The sequence below is a fragment of the Ochlerotatus camptorhynchus genome, unplaced genomic scaffold (genome assembly GCF_037179485.1).
Source record: "Ochlerotatus camptorhynchus isolate MF236.1 unplaced genomic scaffold, CSIRO-AGI_Acam_v1.1 ptg000434l, whole genome shotgun sequence".
NCBI classification, from domain to species: Eukaryota; Metazoa; Arthropoda; class Insecta; order Diptera; family Culicidae; genus Ochlerotatus; species Ochlerotatus camptorhynchus.
In genome coordinates, this window is record NW_027040920.1 from 1,478,164 (window position 1) to 1,497,965 (window position 19,802).

A 19,802-nucleotide genomic window follows, 5' to 3' on the forward strand; every position below is an offset into this window, starting at 1 on the left:
TTACGAAGCGATTTCTTAAAACATGTACCGGCGCGCTGAGAGAGCATTTTTATCTTTAAACGCGTTTATCTCGAAACGGGGTTTTTCAAACTGGTGTGGGAAATAACTCTAACCAGGTATCATCAAATTTGGATATCGCATAGGTTTTCTTGTTCAGAATTAAATTCTGCTTAGAAATACGTATCCACATTTTCGATTTTGTTAACAATGGATTTTTAGTCCACGATTTTGTAAGCATTTTTAGGGTGAAAAATTGAATTTTTTTTCCTAAGGCCACAACTTTTGAAAAAAATTATTTAAAAAAAATCGGAATACGTATTTCTAACCCAAATTTCATTACTAATCAGGATTTTTGTTCGATTTATGTTGCAGGATCAAATGGAAAGGAGTAAGTCTCGGGCCAGGAAACTGTACACCCAGATGCTGACGAAGCCTCATTGTCTCATCACAGATGATGAGACTTACGTCAAGGCGGACTTCCGTGGCTACTGTTCTTCACCGCCCAGCACAAGTTTGATGTTCCAGAGGAAGTAAGGAAGCAGAAAGTTTCAAAGTTTGCCAAGAAATAGGGGAAATGTTGAGTTCGGCAATACCTATTATCGTAAACAAAGTCCTAGAGCACTCAAATTTGGCCAATAGATACTCTGAAACACAATGAATCCACATGCCAAAATTGAGCTCTCAAAGACGTTGTTTACCCCCTGACAATAATAGGTTAATGTATTGCCGAAGCCAACATTTCCCCTACATGATTTGGCAAGCGATCTGCTCATGTGGCAAACGGAGTGCGCCGTCCGTGACTACCGGGACTGTAAACGGGGAGATCTACATCAAGGAGTGTCTACAGAAGCGTCTGCCTCCTCTGTTGTAGCAACACGAGGGCCCTACGACCTTCAGGCCGGATCTAGCTTCGTGCAACTATTCAAATGTTGTCCTGGACTGGTCGAAGCCAACGGGGTCACTTTCGTACCCAAGGACATGAACCCTCCCCAACGCACCGGAACTAAGGTCCATCGAAAAATAATGGGCTATTATGAAGCAGGCACTACGGGAGCATCCCAAGGAGGTCAAATCTGAAGAAGACATGACGAAAAAGTGGGTTTCCGTACAGAATAAGCTGCAGCCAGATGTTGTACAGAACCCTAATGAGTGGAGTTAAGCGCAAGGTGCGAGCGCTCGATTATGGTATTGAAGTTGAATAAAATAAATATGTCAAAAGCTTACTAATGGGTTATACTTTATTGTCTGAAAGTTTGAAAAGGATCGGCCAACTAGGTAATTTTCTACAGCGTTTTTTTCCGTGATGCAATTGAATGTGGGACACCCTTTAGTCCCAAAAACACATATATTATAGCGTATTTGGCACTTTTTCACAAACCGGAAGTTGCCTTATTAGATTCCAATATGGCAACAATCATTTATTTCTGGGCACTAACAAGTCGTCCCTGTTCCGAAAATATTCAAATCAATTTAAAAAAGGGACAGTTTCTTTCCAAATCAATAACACAATAGCTAATTCTTGCTCAATGTGTCCAAATGCCCCCACTTGTTCTTTTTTCATTATTATTTTCTTGCGTAAAAAGAGTAGCTAAGCTAGTTTCGGTTTTTGTTCTCTACTGTTGTTGTTGTTGTTGTTGTTTTTGTTTTGTTTTGTTTGTATGCATGTACCTTAGTATTTTGTTTGCCTTATTTTCTTCTTATTTGCTTCACATAGTTCTTCTACACTCTTAGTTTACCACTAGAATAAATCTTGAAAATAGCGCAGTGATAGTTTCGTTATCTTTTAAGGTCTTGTTAGGCTTGAGTTTGTTTTCTTTATATTTCCTCATGTTTCTGTTTTCAAATATTTTGTTTGTTTTTTTTTTACTGATTTTGGAATTGATCAAAAGACTTGAAATGTTGTCCTGGGGTAAATAAAATAAAACGGATTTTTTTTTATGTTTTGCTCAAAATCTATCAGCAAAGAGTGATTAATGTTTTTAGAGTTAGCTTAATTCGCTTTTACAATTTGAAATGTACAGAAAAATCAAATCTTCAAAGCAGTTTTTAGTATATAAAAAAATAATCCTCCCTTCGTGTGATCTGTTTTCTGTTTCGTTCATTCTCAACCTCTCGCATTCAAGCCTTATAAAATATGGAACGAGCAGTTGCTAAAATATAAGAAAATAATATATTTTCTTTCGGTTTAAATATTACGTAAATATAAGTTTGATGTATATGCTATCGGATAAACAGAAAGAAAATCCCTAAAGTAGCAATTAACGATGAAAATAAAGACTATCAATTACTAATGATTAACGGCTATCGTTCTATAAACCCACGGTAGCTAGTAAAGAAAGAGCGAAACTTAAACGCCGGCTCTTGGTTAAATGCTTACAGACTTAACATTGATGGGGATCGGATGCGAACCCAATTCAAAGTAAAACAAAAATGGTTGCATATAATCTCATATTTCAAAGAAAGTATAGAAAACTTCCAGCACCATCCTTGTTCTCCCGTGGCTTTTCTCATCCTCTTTCGTAAGAAAGTTTGAAGAAAATAATGAAACATTCTAAAATCTGAGAGTAAAATACTTTTCACATAGTTTTTTTTTGCGTGTTTGTTTTCATGGTTCGATTTTTCTCCCATTCAAATTTTACATCTAGAACCTACAGCTTCACTTTTCTTCTTCCCATTCTAGACATGTGTGTGTGTGTGTAATGTGAGTGTGTTTGTATTTTGTTTCATTTGTTTATTACTTTATCATTGTTAAAAGTAGAGACCCTGGAGACAAATATCGCACTTTGTCCGTTTCGCCCATACTTACTTACGTTTACATACAGTTTCACTTGCTTAACTCGAAACTTTAAGCTTAATAACCTTTCACTCACACAAACAAACAAAAAACACGTGACATGCTTCACCTCTCAGCGTACGTGTCTTACGAACTAATCGAAGATCTGCTATCATCAGTAGTATTCTGGCTGGTATTGGGTTTGTTAGCTGACGTGTCCTCTGATCGGTTCGGATTGGTTCAGTGTTTCTGCATCCAACGAGTAACCACCGCTTGGGTGGGCTATTGACGGACCTCAATACTATCGTCTCTCCAGAACGATTCAAAGAAGAAAAGTTGGTTGGTAATTGGTTCGATGGATGAACGCAACACATTCATCGTCGGTTGGTGTAACTTTTCGGGACTTGTGTGCTTCGACACAGAGTTATTCCTGTTCCGGTTCGGTCGTCAATAGCCATCCAGCGGTGGCTACCGTTGCAGCAAATATTAGGTGTAGATCTGGAATATTATCAGTATGCTCAGGATGGTGCAGATGAAGCAGATCAACACTGGCAGAATCACGATGAAGCGGAGCGATCTGTTGAGATAAGGGAACGTGGTAATGTTAGTGATAAGCGTAATAAACTAGCTTTGCGGTCAGTTGAATGCCGAATCGTTATAGAAATGGTAGTGATTTATGCGAACTCGAAAATCGGTGTAGAGAACTGCTCATGTTTGACAGAAGAAAAATCTGCGCCGGCAACGTACGAAGCCAATCCTGCATAATGCATGAACGTATTTCATGAAAAAAAGAAGCTTCCAAGGGGAGTCGAAACAGCTTTCCAAAAGGAATTGGGTAAGATAGATGAAAATTCCAGGGGAAAGTTGGAAGAAACTTCAAGGGGAAGATTAAAGAAATTTCAGGAAGCTGAAAAATAAGCATAACATCTCTGATCACGGGAAGTAAAGCCGTTGGTCCCCGGTTCATGAGTTGATGGGTCCATAGGTAGGGTTCAGGTGCTGGAGCTGTCTCCCTGGCGTCGGTAGTATTGGTGCTTAGCACGGAAAACAAGATCAAGGGAAAACAAGTACTGCATGATGGGTCGGTTCATACACACTGGAATTTGTTCCGGCCATATCTCCAAAGCCGGATGACCAATTTCAAAAATACTCTATGACATTTGGTGATTGTTGCGTCCACGGTTTAGTAGTTGCCGAGAAACATGGCTTAGTTCCCAAAATACGTGTTTTTCGGATCTTGTTCCGGCCATATTTCCGGAACCGGATGGTCGATTCCAAAACTATTCAATAGCGTTCTATGAGAGCTTAATACCTTTCATTTGATGTTTGATGCGTCCTATTCAAATCAGTGGTTGCCGAGAAACACAAATAAGTTCTCAAAATCCGTGTTTTTCGGATCTTGTTTCGGCCATATCTCCGGAACTAGTTAACCGATTCTAAAAAAATATTCAATAACTTTCTCTTTGTTTATTTATTTATTTGTATATTGAAAAATTTAACTGACAATTATTGTCTAAATGAATAAAACTTAAACTAAATAGTCACGGTCAACGGAACGGAAAAGGCCAAGTAACCGATGATGAAACACGTCAGCTGATACATTGAAGTGGAACATATAAAAGAGGTTGTTGAATTACCGGCTGATTGCTCGAATTGGCTCGCGTTGTGTATAATTTCGGCGCCGTGGTTCCAAAAACAGAAAGTTTCGTTGACGAAGAGGTCTCTCAAGGGCATACATATTTAGCTGAGACAGCAGTGCTGGATAGTTAATGTCACCCGTAAGCAGCTTTCCAGCGAACATAGCTTGAACGACCGTCCGTCTCACCTCTAATGGTTCGATTCCCAGGAGACGGCAACGCTCCTCGTACGGTGGCAAGTTCGTTGGGTCACGCCAGTTGAGGAAACGAAGAGCATATCTCACAAACTTGCGTTGAACGGATTCAATTCTAGTGATCCAGCTAGCATGGAAAGGGCACCAAACAACTAAACTTGACTCCAATAAGGATAGCACAAGCGAGCAGTAGAGTGACCTGAGGCATAGCGGGTCACGGAACTCGTCGGCAATTTTGAAAATAAAACCCCATTGTCGATTAGCTCTGGAGATGATCTTATTGTAGTGGATTCTGAAAGTGAGTCTGCAGTCAAAGGTAACGCCAAGATCCTTTATGTGCTCTGCACGAGCAAGAGATAGCCGTTCGAACTGCAGACGAAGCTAGAACCGCACTACCGTTCATACTGGCGACAACGCTCTGATGAGACAACGAAACCCTACCCCTAGCTTGTCCCCTGATCCTATCCTTCAACAATGTACCTATCTAACCTCGAGTAAGCCGCGAGATTTCGGCCCAACTCCTACTAGACATTGATATAAGTGAATTTTGTTAAAAACAATGAATTATTGGCTCCGTAAAGCTAACGCGATTGAGCCTTCCAAATAAACAAGCTAGATAAAAAATACACGAGGCAAGACAGCGTCCGTAGAGAACATAGTCAGAAATTTATTAAATTTTTCGGTGATAGGAAATAATGTTACATTTTTCGATGCGCAGACTCATCAAATTTCTTGAGCACCAGTCAGCAAAAATACCTAACATATTCTGGAGATCCCAACAGTCCAAGAGACTTTTAATAATTTTGTAGATTTTCGTATCGTCTGCATAGAACCCTGATGGTATCAGAAAGGCGACGTCGTTTAAAAAGATCGAAAACAGTTGCGGTCCTAGGTTACTGCCTTGCGGAACTTCCGAGCTGCTCACCAAGTAAGATCTGAACCAATCCACAGCCCTTGACGAGACGCCAAGCAAGATATTATGGTCCACCGTGTCAAATGCAGCTTTACGCAACATCGACTTGCCATCCTGAAGCCATGCATCGCAAACAGTTAGAAGTAAACTGCACCAGGTTCGTGAACACGGAGCGCTTCGGGTAAAAGCCGTGTTGATCTGTATCGATATAATAGCATCATTTATCATAATCTCGAACAGTTTTGAGCAGGCACACAGGGAGGTGATTCCACGATAATTTGCGACATTCCGTTTATCTCCTTTTTTGTAGACTGGGAACAGTTAAGACAGTTTCCAGCGGCAGGGGAACTCACATTGCTGTGCCGAGAGATTGAATAGCCTCGCAAGTGCAAGGCAGAGATTGGCTACAAAACGTTTTAGAACTGATGACGGAATGCCGTCAGGTCCGGCGGCAAACGAGAGCTTCAGTTTGCGTGTTGCGGCTATCACAATGTCTTCTGAAATGCGCGGAATATCGAAACTAAACACATCACGTGGCATCCCAACAGTAGCATCCAGCACTTGTGTCGGCGAAGTGGAGAAATCGCGGAACTCTTGCTTGAAATGACGAGCAAACAAGTCGCCTTTTTCTCTTTCGCTATTAACCGAGTCATTCCCGAGAAACATGGAACAAGGCAATCCAAGCAACCCAAGGATGGTGGACCTCAGAAATCAGAACTTTGCTAACAGGATCGAGCGGATCCGAGATTATGGCTGACGAACTGTTGGTCTATACCAAATCATCTAAAAACATGAAGGCCCCAGGTTTCGACAACCATCTGGCACTGATTTTTAATCTGTTGTGGCAGGTGCCATATTATAAAAATCAAAATGTAAAAAGTTGTACATGAATTGAAATGTTTCAAACACCATCGAATTACCCCTTGACGCATGAAGCGTTCGCAAATAGTTCACTCACCGAAATGTTCATTAGATGGTAAATGAGTTCTCTGTACCATTTCGGGCGCCAAAGCGTAATTCGATAGCCAAACGAAGAGTCTAAGCAAACCACGCGTAAACGCACGGACATCGACCTGCACAATTCTGCTTTCAGGATTTGTTGACCCGTCCCATCCTTTCATGCACTTCGGGTGGGAAGCGAATTGGTATAACGAGAATGCTTTCCTTCGTATTTTTTTTTTTTAACTAGTATGCGTGAAGGCGATTTTTTAAAATTCGTGAAAATCAACTTCGTTGATTTCACGTAATTTCCGGCGACTTGATTCTTTCACTTTGTTCTGGTTTGTGGAAGAGGCGAGAGTGGTCCGAGTTTCAGTTATCGCGCCGTGTAGCTAGAGGGAATGAATTTGAGATAGGCCTAGAATAATAAATTGTCGATAAAGTAGGAGTACGAAAATAAACCATGATGAACAAGAGGTAGTTTGAATCTGAATAGGATGCGTTTTCAATAAACCAACACACTACAGATAAAAAAGTTGTTGTACATTATTTCCCAAAGTGATCTAGAAAAGCGAATGTAAGGCTTTTTCACGTTTCCGGTCGATTTCTTTTAAAGTTTGTGCAGAGTTTTACTGGGGAAGTTGGCCCCGAAACCAACCAGGATATCTCTCTATTCGAACGGGATCCGTTTGAAGTGTTATGTCAAGCCTGCCCGTGATGATAAAATCCGCGAGAGCAATTCATCGGTGGCAGAAATCGTTTTCGTTCATTCTTTTTATTGATTCTTTCACGACAATAGGTCATGGGCATTCCCGTCCTTACCGTAATCGATCGACAGCCAACTTGCTTCCCGCCCATTCATTTGGGAAAAACAGAACCTTCCCTGAAAGGTCTCATACGCTCGGGCAACCCTAGTCTCGGTAGATGGTATCCCTCGGGAGTGGCACTTAAGTCATTTTTACTAAAAACGGGAAACTCGTAAGGCTGTCGGGTTACAGCCTCCGACTTGGCTACTTCCCCCGTGCTGTAAGTCAGCTTAAGTCATACCTATCCGGGAACCTGGGAAGGATCCGTTCTCTCTTTCAAGTTATCGACCAATCAGCCTTCTCTCAGCGTTATCAAAACTATTCGAAAGAGCAGTCTACCACCGGCTCCTAACATCTGCCGAAGAAAACAAAATCTTACTCGAGGAGCAGTTTGGTTTTTGCAAAGGTCGATCGACCGTCCACCAACTGCCATGGCGTTGTTGGACGTTGAAAAACCGTTCGACAATGGCTGGCATGATGGCCTGGTGTTCAAATTGCAGCACTACGGTCTTCTAATCTTCCTAGTGAAGATAATTAACAACTATCTATCGAACAGGTGCTGGGGTTCCACAAGGAAGCATCCTTGGCCCCATTCTATTCAACCTGTTCACCTCCGATATGCCGGCTCTCCCTGATGGTGGATCGTTGTTTCTGTTCGCAGATGACACATCCATCGTCTACAAGGGTAGGGTCATTGGAGCTCTGACTATCAAACTTCAGAGAGGCCTGGACGTCCTGTCTGAATATTTCAACAGCTGGAAGATCCGTATCAACGCGGCTAGGACCCAGGTCATCATCTTTCCACACTGTAAATCTCCCAGACTTGTTCCGTCGATGAATAATAAGATCTGTCTGAACGGCACAGTGGTGGAATGGTCGAAAGAGGTAGTCTACCTCGGCTTAACACTAGACAGCAAGCTGATTTTCAGGGAGCACGTTGACAAAACCAAAACCAAGTGTAACATCTTGATAAGATCACTGTATCCACTCATCAACAGGAGGTCTACTCTGTCCCTGAAAAATAAGCTTGCTGACTACAAACAAATCATCCTTCCCGTTATAGAATACGGGATGCCAATCTGGGAGAGTTGCGCCAAATGCCATCACCTTAAACTCCAAAGTATCCAGAACAAGATCCTTAGGATGATCCTCAAGAGTCCCCCGCGGACTAGAAATTCTGAGATCCACCTACTGGCTGGAATTCAGACATTAGAAGAACGGAGAGTATTCATCCTGGAAAGGTTCAGAGACACCTGTCTGAGATCAAACACGGCGAATGAGAACGACTCAAATTTGAGTTTAGTTCACTCATAATTGCCAAAAGTGTAGGAGCTCAGCGATGAGTAAAATTTGTCTCATGGTTTCCTGTGGAAAACCTAAAAAATCTGCCGGAAAATGAGGAAATTGACGAAAATTTTATTCAGCCCCGGAGTGAATCCAATCTTTACTTTTCTCAAATTCTGGAATGTTTCCCTGGAAAATCCTGGAAAAACCTGGGAATACATGAGGCAAATTTACTCATCGCTGAGTTCCTGCACTTTTGGAGATTATGAGTGAACTAAACTCAAATTTGAGTCCTTCTCATTCGCCGTGAATCATCAGATCATACGTGATCTAGCACGTTAAGTTAAGTTATACTCGTTCAGTCCGCATCGTGCTCTCTTGCCGTGCGGATCTATTTGCTTTTTGCTTAAGGAAGTGTTACTACTACCTAAAGCTACAACAAATTTAAACAGCACTTTTCAGTGCTCAACCTGTAAAAATTTTCTACCTTGTTCAACTCCTCTTATTCCTCTTCGATCCTTGTTTGGACCCTACCCGAGGTAATCCTTCTTGGATATCGATTTGGAAAATTCCTCTTCGATCCTTCAGATTCTTATAGTAATCTGCTTGGAAGTCGATTTGGATAATCGCATAATCGCACTTTTCAGTGCTCAACCTGTAAAAAATTTCTACCTTGTTCAACTCCTCTTATTCCTCTTCGATCCTTGTTTGGACCCTACCCGAGGTAATCCTTCTTGGATATCGATTTGGAAAATTCCTCTTCGATCCTTCAGATTCTTATAGTAATCTGCTTGGAAGTCGATTTGGATAAAACATTTACTGCCGCCATGGCGCCTAAACGCAAAAGAAAGGGGCAAACTCTTGACCCCCCTTCTGAAGAAATTAATTTGAGTAATCAATTTGATTTGCTCACGGATGATGAGAATGATCCATCATCCAAGAAAAATTCTAGTAAACTTTCCCGGCTTAATGCCAAGAAGGAAAAGATTCCCCCTATTGTGATAACCACTACCGATTTCCATGCTCTTCGCATGGAACTTTTGAATTTCGTGAAAGTTAAGTTTTCACTACAAATTGGACGTCGGGGTGAATGCCGTGTATTGGCTGAAACCTTGGACGGATTTAAATGTCTTCTCAAGTATCTTACTGAGAAGAAGCACAAATTTTTTACTTACGACACCAAAACTGAACGTGTGTTCAAGGTTGTCATGAAAGGACTGCCCAGTGGTGAATCCCTGGATCAGATCAAAGATGAACTGGCAAAATTACTTGGAGTTGTGCCACTCCAAGTAATCAAAATGAAAATGAAATCCCGTCCTGGCGATTCACGCAACGGGATTTCTAAGAATTTTTATTTAGTTCACTTCAAGTCTAGTGAACTAAGCAACCTTAAGGCCTTAGAAAAAGCTAGCCTTATGCTCCATGTCCGAGTGAAGTGGGAACACTTCAGGAAGACTGGAGGAAATTTCCAAAACCTCACCCAGTGCCGTAAGTGCCAGGGATGGGGTCACGGAACTAAAAATTGCTACATGCCAGCTAAATGCATGAATTGTGGTGATTCCTCTCACGCAAAGGACGACTGTCCTGTGAAGGAAGATCCTAAGAAATTTAAATGTTCAAATTGTGGTGAAAACCACAAATCCAATTTTTGGGAATGTAAGACTCGCAAAGCGATCCTACAATCTCGTTCTAACCGACAGGTAGGAAACGCTCCACGTTTTCGACCAGGTACAAATTCCTCTGCTGTTAACAACGGTCAGCGAGGAACAAATTCTACATTCGTACCCGTAGGTACAAATATCACCCCTGCTTCAAATGTTTCATCTGTACCTACTCCCCTCGCTGCTAACAATGTTCAGCGAGTTAATGGAGCTACCTATGCTGCTATTGCAGCATGTACAAATCAAAATACTAACCAACGTTCTAATGGAAATTTTGACAATTTTGACTTAGGAAGCATTACTGCCCCCAAAATGGAATTTTTACAGAATTCATTAATTGACATGATTTCTGATATGCTTAAATCTAACTCCATGTTTGATGCTATTCAAACTGGAGTAAAATTTGCAAATAATATTGTCATGACTTTAAAATTCAGTAATGGATTTTAAAGCATTAAATATTGTAAATTGGAATGCTCGATCTCTTAAAGATAATGAAGACGAGCTATTTAACTTTTTAAGAGTTCATAACGTGCATATTGCCGTTATAACTGAAACGTTCCTTAAACCTGCCCATAAGGTTAAGAAGGACGCAAATTACTTGATTTATAGAAATGATCGTCTTGATGGACCCTGTGGTGGCGTTGCCATCATTATTCATAGACGAATCAAACATAAAATTCTTTCTTCATTTGAAACCAAAGTTTTTGAAACTTTGGGGGTTTCTGTTGAAACAAAATTTGGACAACTTACGTTTATAGCTGCCTATTTGCCATTCCAATGCGTAGGCCAGCAAAAGAATTTTCTCAAGGGTGACCTCCAGAAACTTACCCGTCATAGGTCTAAATTCTTCATTATTGGTGATTTTAATGCAAAACACCGCTCATGGAATAATGCTCAAAGCAATTCCAATGGTAATATTCTGTTTGATGATTGTTCTGCAGGTTATTACACTATTCAATATCCAAACAGCCCAACATGCTTTTCTTCTGCAAGGAATCCCTCCACTATTGATTTGGTCTTAACTGAATCATGTCAACTTTGTAGCCAACTGGTTAACCATGCTGACTTCGGTTCTGATCACCTTCCAGTAACTTTTGAAATATCCCATGAAATAATTTGTAATCCCAACCGCTCTACTTTCAATTACCATAGAGCTGATTGGGAGCAGTATCGAACATTTATGGAATATAACTTCGATCCAAACATTCCTTTGCAAACCAAAGATGAAATTAATTATGCTCTTGAATCTCTGACTACTTCTATAGTTGCAGCAAGAGCAGCCTCAGTACCAAAATGCGAGGTTAAATTCGATTCAATTATAATAGACGATGATCTTCAGCTATTGATCCGTCTTAAAAATGTCCGTAGGAGACAATATCAAAGAACACGTGATCCTGCCATGAAAGTTATCTGGCGGGATTTACAAAAACAAATTAAAAAACGATTCTCTGCCCTGAGGAACAAAACTTTTGAAAATAATATTTCTAAATTAGACCCGAGTTCCAAACCCTTTTGGAAACTCACAAAAATTTTGAAAAAACCTCAAAAGCCTATTCCAGCGCTTAAAGAAGGTGGTAAAATTTTGATCACAAATTTGGAAAAAGCTCAGAAACTTGCTAAGCAATTCGAGAGTTCCCATAATTTCAGTTTGGGTCTTACTAGTCCTATTGAGAATCAGGTAGCTCGGGATTTTCTGAATATTTTCTCTCGGGAAAATATTTTTGATGATTCCTTGGGGACTGATTTGGACGAAGTAAGGTCTATAACTAAAAAGTTTCAAAATATGAAAGCTCCAGGTGATGATGGAATTTTCTATATCCTCATAAAAAAAAACTTCCAGAGAGTACCTTGTCTTTCTTGGTAAAATTATTTAACAGATGTTTCCATTTGGCATACTTTCCTGATAAATAAAAAAATGCAAAAGTTGTTCCAATTTTGAAGCCGGATAAAAATCCAGCTGCAGCTTCTAGCTACCGTCCAATAAGTTTGCTTTCTTCAATAAGTAAACTTTTTGAAAAGATAATTTTGAATAGAATGATGCTTCACATCAATACGAACTCAATTTTTGCAGATGAGCAGTTTGGATTTCGCCATGGGCATTCAACTACTCATCAACTCTTAAGAGTTAACAATTTAATTCGTTCAAACAAATCTGAAGGCCACTTAACTGGAGTTGCTCTTCTAGACATAGAAAAAGCATTCGACAGTGTTTGGCATGAAGGTTTGATTGCTAAATTGAAAAAGTTTAATTTTCCACTTTATATTATGAAATTAGTTCAAAATTATTTAACTGACAGAACTCTTCAAGTAAATTATCAAAATTCCAAATCTAATCGACTACCTGTTAGGGCAGGAGTTCCTCAGGGTAGCATTCTTGGGCCTATATTGTATAACATTTTCACTTCGGACCTCCCTGATTTGCCTCAGGGTTGCCACAAATCTTTGTTCGCTGATGACACAGGCATTTCCGCTAAAGGAAGAAGTCTTCGTGTTATTTGCAGCAGACTGCAGAAAAGTTTAGATATTTTCTCTTCTTATTTACAAAAATGGAAGATTTCTCCCAACGCTTCCAAAACTCAACTTATAATATTTCCACATAAGCCTAGAGCTTCGTTTTTGAAACCTAGTAGTAGTCACATAGTCACTATGAACGGAGTTCCAATTTCCTGGTCAAACCAAGTGAAATATCTTGGATTAATACTTGACCAAAAATTAACTTTTAAAGATCACATTGAGGGCATTCAAGCCAAATGTAACAAATATATTAAATGTTTGTATCCTCTTATAAACAGGAAATCCAAACTTTGCCTGACGAATAAACTTCTAATATTTAAACAAGTTTTTAGACCGGCCATGCTTTACGCTGTGCCAATATGGTCTAGTTGCTGCACTACCAGGAAAAAAGCACTTCAAAGGATTCAGAACAAAATTCTGAAAATGATTTTGAAGTTGCCTCCCTGGTACAGTACTACCGAAGTACATAGAATTTCGAATGTTGAGACTTTAGCACAAATGTCCAACAAAATAATTAATAATTTCAGGCAAAAATCGTTGCAATCCTCAATTGCAACGATTAATTCCCTTTATACTTAGATAAGATTTAGTTTTAGTGTTTAGTTTTAAGATATCAATTGTTATACTGACATGCAGGTTAAAAAACCTGTTTAAAATACTGAATTGCCAAAACATGAACAATGTAAAAACACTTAGATATATATCATAACAATTAAGGCTGGTAAGTTACTGCAGTAACTGGAGCACCTAGGTTAAAATGAAATGTAATTTATTTTGAATTTGGAACAAATAAAGAGTTAAAAAAAAAAAAAAAAAAAAAAGTTATACTCGTAGTTAGGTAGGTTTTCACTTTTTTTCAATTCAAACAAAACTCACCTCCAAAGGGGTATTCTGTAAACTAGTTGAAAAAAGCAGAAGAGTCCGTGTCTAGAGGCACGAACGGAAGCTTGACGTAGGACCGCTAGTGGACGGAACAAATATGTTGATCATTTAGTTCTTAACTCTTTCCGTTTTTGAATTGGTGGCCCTGAAAATGGCCGGTTGTTTTTCAAATGGTGCCACATCAGTGCAATAGTCAATGCCGACCGAATGACGGTGGCCTAGTCATGCTTCCTATTGCGGGAAGCCTTTCCTCCGATCAATGTGGGTGTTTTCGTCATCGTCGTCGTCTTCGTGCGATGCGTGCTGTTCCACTCGGACGTCGTGTCCCATGCTTATCTGTCCATTGCTCGAAAGCAAATGACGAAGAAAACGATATAGCAAGCGTTTTTATTACCGCTGGTTTTCTCCTCCCTTCCTTTCATTGGTGAAATTGAGAGCGGTTAACCGAGCATTGAGCTCGCTCATGTGAGAAAGCGGAATGTGTCGTGTGTTCGATTTGCGCTCTATCGTTGCGTCCATGTTTGGGATTTTTCGTTACATGTCTGAATTTTGTTTTTTTTTTAATGTGACCCCCAGTATAGAAATTAAAGACGTAGTCCTACGTCAACACGCAAATGTTGAATTAGAATATCAAATTAAACAAAGATGAAGAGCCAGGTATGCTAATCAATTAAAATCTGGATCAACAATAGAAAAGCGCCCATCAGAATTTGTAAACAAACCGTTTCAAAGCCCTTTACTCACAAAGCGAAGGCCACCCACGCAAACCAACACCATCATCGGATAGGGGAAACTTCTACCTAAACGATGATGTTGTTGATTTGTGTGGGGGGCCTTCGATTTGTGAGGAATGGGCTTTGGAACGGTTTGTTTACAAATGCTGATGGGCCCTTTTCTATTGTTGATCCAGAAATGTTAAATGAATCATCAATGATAATGAACAAAAATAAACATAATTTTACTACTACTGGAACAAGGCAAACCGGATTCCTTCCGTTTGGAGTTGACAAACGACTAAAAACTATGGTATGGTTTTTTATCTAATTTCCGTCCTACTCAGCACAACCCACGCTTTACCTCTGTATTCTGAACGAGTTTGAACAAAAAATGGAATATGTCTGTCAAAGATGACTTCTAAATTGATTCATCTTTCCATACGTACCGTTGGATTTGATAAAGAGTCACAAATTGTTGAGATATTGTTTAAAATCTAATACTGCTCCTTGATTCTAAATTCGTTCTACGAGTTTCAATTCCGTCCTAACGCATTGAAAGATTTTCTTCGTCCTACGGATAAACGTAGAAAAAGGGGATTCGCTAGGAGCACTTCTTTTGTTTTGACAACAATGAGCGTAAAAATTCATACAATGCGCTCTAACAGGATTTATGTTGTAGCTAATGAATTAACGCATAGGAACAAACCTATTATTGATTTGTGCACGGTGAAATCATTGATATTATTGATCGTTTCTGATCGATAGAACGGAAATGGCCGATTACGACGAAGTAGCGCTCTACCTTACCCAAGGGGAAATCAACTCTGCACACCTCAATCTGTGCCGATAGTTTTCGCTGTGCCGAAGCGTGTTAATCAAGTATCCCATGAGTTTGGCAACCCTGAAGACTTAATGACTTTTGGGATTTTTTATTTGTGATTGGGCAAGAAAACGTAGCGTGATACAAATAAATTTATGTATGCAGCCTAAAATAACTACTGCAGCATGGAAATTTCACCAGAATAAGCAAACCAAACCAAATCGGTTCAAAGAAGACTGATTGTAGCCCTGGTGCATGCCGGTTCCTTAGCTATACTCCGTCGGATGTGGTTCTTCATCCGTGGTGTTGACTGTGGAACAATACAACAACGATAACAACTGCGAAGTGGAGGTGGAACTGTCCAATCGTCTGCAAGCGGAGGACGGCTACATAAAGATTAGTGGGGATTTTGAAAAAAAAAAGTTTATCGACTTCCTCGAGGTGAACAACTTTGAGCTGTCGAATGTGTTTCTGTTGTATGTCAAGGGGGTGATTCTAAGGGGTTAATCACCGGGTTTAGGTTGTTGAAATATATTCAGGTATACCTTGATGTAACGTAACTGTCACTTTTGACTTCCATCGCTGACTTCTAGCTAACAACCTTAAGCAATGTAATAACACCATCAAAGATATAAGACAATCCTCCATCTATTGTTCAATCAAATTTGAATAATTTTTCGATGCAATCGATGTAAATACATCTCAGGTAATCATGACAGCAGTTGGTCTTTTTTCTTCATTCATATTGTTTTCAATAATCAAACGTCATGATCTCCTGGGTTTTGCCAAAAAAGGTAAATATTTACATTGATTGCACAAAAGAATTGAACTGTTATTTGTGAGATATCGACGATGGAAGTCAAAAGTAACAGGTACTTTATATTGAGGTATACCTGTATGGTTAGACGAACAAAACATAACACAATTTTTGGAAAAAACCTATCTAATATGTCAAATACTGCACAATAGGGTATCATAAACAGGAGGAGCTACCGATGGCTATGAAGATCGCTCATCCGAGGAGGATGATTTGTATGACGCTATGTATTTGACCACCGTGCATGTAGAATGGACCCATGTAAACCGTGAGTTCCGATACTGTCGCTACCGGAAACGACAAGCATTTGTTGTAATCACGTTGGTTGCAAAAGAGGATGACCCTGAGCGTGATCTGAGTTATTGGTGTTGCTGGTTATGATCTCGGCGTTGCTATTTATCACCACACTTTAACAATTCTTGCAGGGAATTAGACGAAGTACGGCTGCAGGAAAGATTGAGTAAAGTCCTATAGGTTTGACTTCTAATCCGGGCTACGATCGTCTAGTCCGATGGATTTATTAAATTCATCTTGAAGCGAAGAATGACTGTCAACAAAGTGCGAAACCTTAGCAACTATTGGAAAATCATCAGCAAAAAACCATGATGCCGTTTTATAATATATTCTGTGTCAGTCTTGTCAATTTGTGCGTGCCGAGCAGTGTGCCGTGGCACAGTGTGCAGAGTTGATTACCGCTTGATGGTACCGTTATACTGCCCATAATCGCATAGCAGTCCCATATGGATATGAAATCAAGTAAAGGTGGGACTGATATGTCATTATGGGCAGTATACCGTTGATGCTAAGAGGAAGAGGAGACAACTTCTTACACTTTTATCTCTATCTCTATCTATGGACCTTATTAAGGGTGTCACTACACGGTGATAAGGAAGTAATACTCATAATAAGAGCCGTAATTGCCGTACAAATCAAATAGGAATCACTTCACCGTGACGACAAGTGACAAGTTTTCACCGTGAATTGACATCCGTAATAAGCCCCTATATCTATCCCTATCTCTATCTCTATCTCTATCTTACACACTTACACGGCTAATCACGAGCTGGTTCGCGTTTGACAGAAAAGTGGTTCGTTTTCGCCCCCGTATTGTCTCCTCTTCCTCTTATGTTTTGCCTCATGCACAAGCAGCCAAACGCGAACCTTCATTACCTATATTCTGTAGAAGGGAAAAGTGAACGAAGACATAGTTGGCCCTACATTAAATTATAAACAACAATATTTTTGAATCAACCCGAGTTCCCGGTAAAGTAGGAAATGTTACTATCTATCGACATAGTTTTACATCTTACTTTAAGTATATTACTCTAAATTGATAGTACTTAGTATATATGGTGTAACGACACCATATACGTCCTCAGGAAACCTCTACTGGAACACTGGAAGAAGGATCCCGAACGACCGATATAGTGACCAGATTATAAACATTGTCCTAGAACCTTGCGATTTTTCTAAATTGTTTAGAATCACGAGATGAAAGCGCATTTAACATGGAAATTATATTTTGGGGTAAAGTGGCAATACTCGAGTTCTCCGGATAATCCAAATTGACCGATAAAGTGCCCACATTATAACAATTGTCTTAGATGCTTGCGGTTTTTTTCTATGTCGTTTAGAATCATGAGATCAAAGCGTATTTAACATGGAATAGGTATTTTGGGATATAGTGGCCATATCCTGGTACACCGGTAGACTCCTTGAGCGGTCTACTTTACCTTTACCCAAAAAATGCCCTGAAGCTCATATAAAAAACACTCCAGAACTTAATTTGTCTCATGACGGTTAAAGGTAGACACAATTTAACGAACCCATTTTCATTATTAAAATTAGGCATTAGGCATTCTTGTACTGTGCACTTTTTTCATAAAAAAAATCCAATGTTTTTTTGTGAGTAATTTGTCTTTTCATTATTAGTTTGAGTTGAACACTGCTATTAGTTATACAAAGTTTTAGAACCGAAGACCAACAAACGTATTTTATGCAGCTGAAATTGTTTGTAGATTTACCAAGATTTGCTAGACTGCCGCTGCGGCAAATATGCGTATTCAAGAGGGAGAAATCAACTAGACATATTTTTAGAATTTTTCTAGAATAAACAGCTTGTGTTTTATATAATATTCCAAACGTATGTATCAAATTACGGCGTTAATCTGGTGATACTCTAAGGTGATACTCTAAGAAAGCCTTAGCGTGAAACTTTAAAGGCACAAATGTCAGCTTCCACAAAACATACAAATTTGAAATTGCTACTCCTTGTTTGCTGTGCTACTACAAACAATCCAATCACCTCAAAATTTGTCGAAAAGTCACAAGACAGTTATGTGTCCACCGGCAGTAGAGATGTGCAACAGTTTGTTAATTTTATATTTTGATTTTATATCAGTTCAGTCGAAATAGAATAGATAAAAATGAGGGTTGGGTTGATAGAATAAGTATAAACAGAGAGATTCGACATTTTCGTTATAAAAACCTAGAAACTCACCTCCACGGTCCGTCGGCCAAATGTCAGAGATCCGCTCCGTCGTGTTCCGGATCGAGCTGGTTCACCGAGTTGGCATTCGACTGGAACAGACTGGTACTGACCATGTCCGATTGGTGCTCCGAGCTGGCGGTGATGGCGGTCTGCAGTGTCGACTTAGCCGCCGCAGCCGATCGTTTTGATTTCCCTATTAGCCAGAAAAACACTTTTCCCAGTAGGTTTTTGCGAGTGTGGGTATGGATGTTGGGGTTGACGGAATGGATGATGGTAATGATGGTGGTGGTGACGTGATTTATCGAGGGTGGAAAAGTGCAGGCAAATACATGATGGAGTAAAAAAAAAACATGGGAAGAAAGAAACCGGGGATGCAAAAAGTAAAACGAAAATTAACTCAACTAGCACGGTGCAGATAAAACTAACACTATTGAAAGTAAAATCTATATAGCTATAAAATTGTAGAAAGCATGAAACAATTGTTTATTGTTCATTGACTTGTGATGACGCAGGCATTTATCTAAGTTGATTGCTTACAGCAAAATCATGCTTGAAAAGTTCGTGTAAGTATGGAAGAAAGCAAAATCATCTTTCAACAATGGTATGATATCGAGGACGTGAAGGATCTGAACGATTGGAAGTCGTATGAACTTTTCTTGTTTGAGAAAGTCACAAGCAAATGCCAATAAACAGTATTCTAGATCTGTTCCAAATCTCAACGTTCCGTTGAAGTCTGTAACTGTCGATAATTTTGATAGGTTTCCGGAGAACACTTACCTCCGGAGAAGCAGAGACAACCCTTGTCGTCTGCTGTGCAGTCTTTCTTCCCATTGTTTAGCTCTCGGTTGAGCTCGTTCATACAACGTTGATAGTAGTCGTAATCCTTCAGGTACCACACCGGAGGCCACCGGTGCTCCCGCAAGTAGTCCTGATTATCCGGATGTAAACTCTTCAGACTTCGGGGCGAAACCTTGCAGATGCTGTTGTAGTTAACGCACAGATACGACATACACCACTCGGCCAGTTGGTGCGCATTGTGCAGCTAAAATCGAATGGAAATCAAAATTCAATTTGAGCTTTTACCCATAACATGTGCGGTTCACGTACCTTAACTGACTCCAGCAATCTCAAGCAGTGTTCGACCGCTTCACTGGTTTCGTTCTGCGACATTCTCGTGAGATCTTCGATCACCCGGCATTCGACCAGGTTGAGTAGCCGTGGCAAACACAGACGGTTCGCCAGTTCCAACAGGTTCAGACATTTGTCAGCCGAAATGGGCGGAATTTCGTCCGTGTAGAGATAGCACAGCAGCTTGTGGAATGTGTATTCAGTTACACCTGGAAGTACAATCT

The 19,802-nt window shown here is 39.9% G+C and overlaps 1 protein-coding gene across 4 annotated transcripts in view; it reads right to left on the bottom strand.

The window, feature by feature from the left end:
• Positions 1 to 1,513: 1,513 nt before the first annotated feature.
• The window catches only part of RhoBTB (Rho-related BTB domain containing), a 156,320-nt gene continuing 138,031 nt past the window's right edge, over positions 1,514 to 19,802 (bottom strand). For 2 of the 4 annotated variants that reach the window (XM_065234605.1, XM_065234602.1), the window contains 4 exons: positions 19,558 to 19,800; positions 19,228 to 19,492; positions 18,460 to 18,643; positions 1,514 to 3,350 (listed from right to left, as the gene is read on the bottom strand). In XM_065234605.1, coding sequence (XP_065090677.1) covers positions 18,483 to 18,643; positions 19,228 to 19,492; positions 19,558 to 19,800 — 669 coding nt within the window. In that variant the 3' untranslated portion in view covers positions 1,514 to 3,350; positions 18,460 to 18,482. Of the gene's footprint in view, positions 3,351 to 18,459; positions 18,662 to 19,227; positions 19,493 to 19,557; positions 19,801 to 19,802 lie in introns of all 4 variants that reach the window. The other 2 variants (XM_065234604.1, XM_065234601.1) reach the window with 1 other exon arrangement.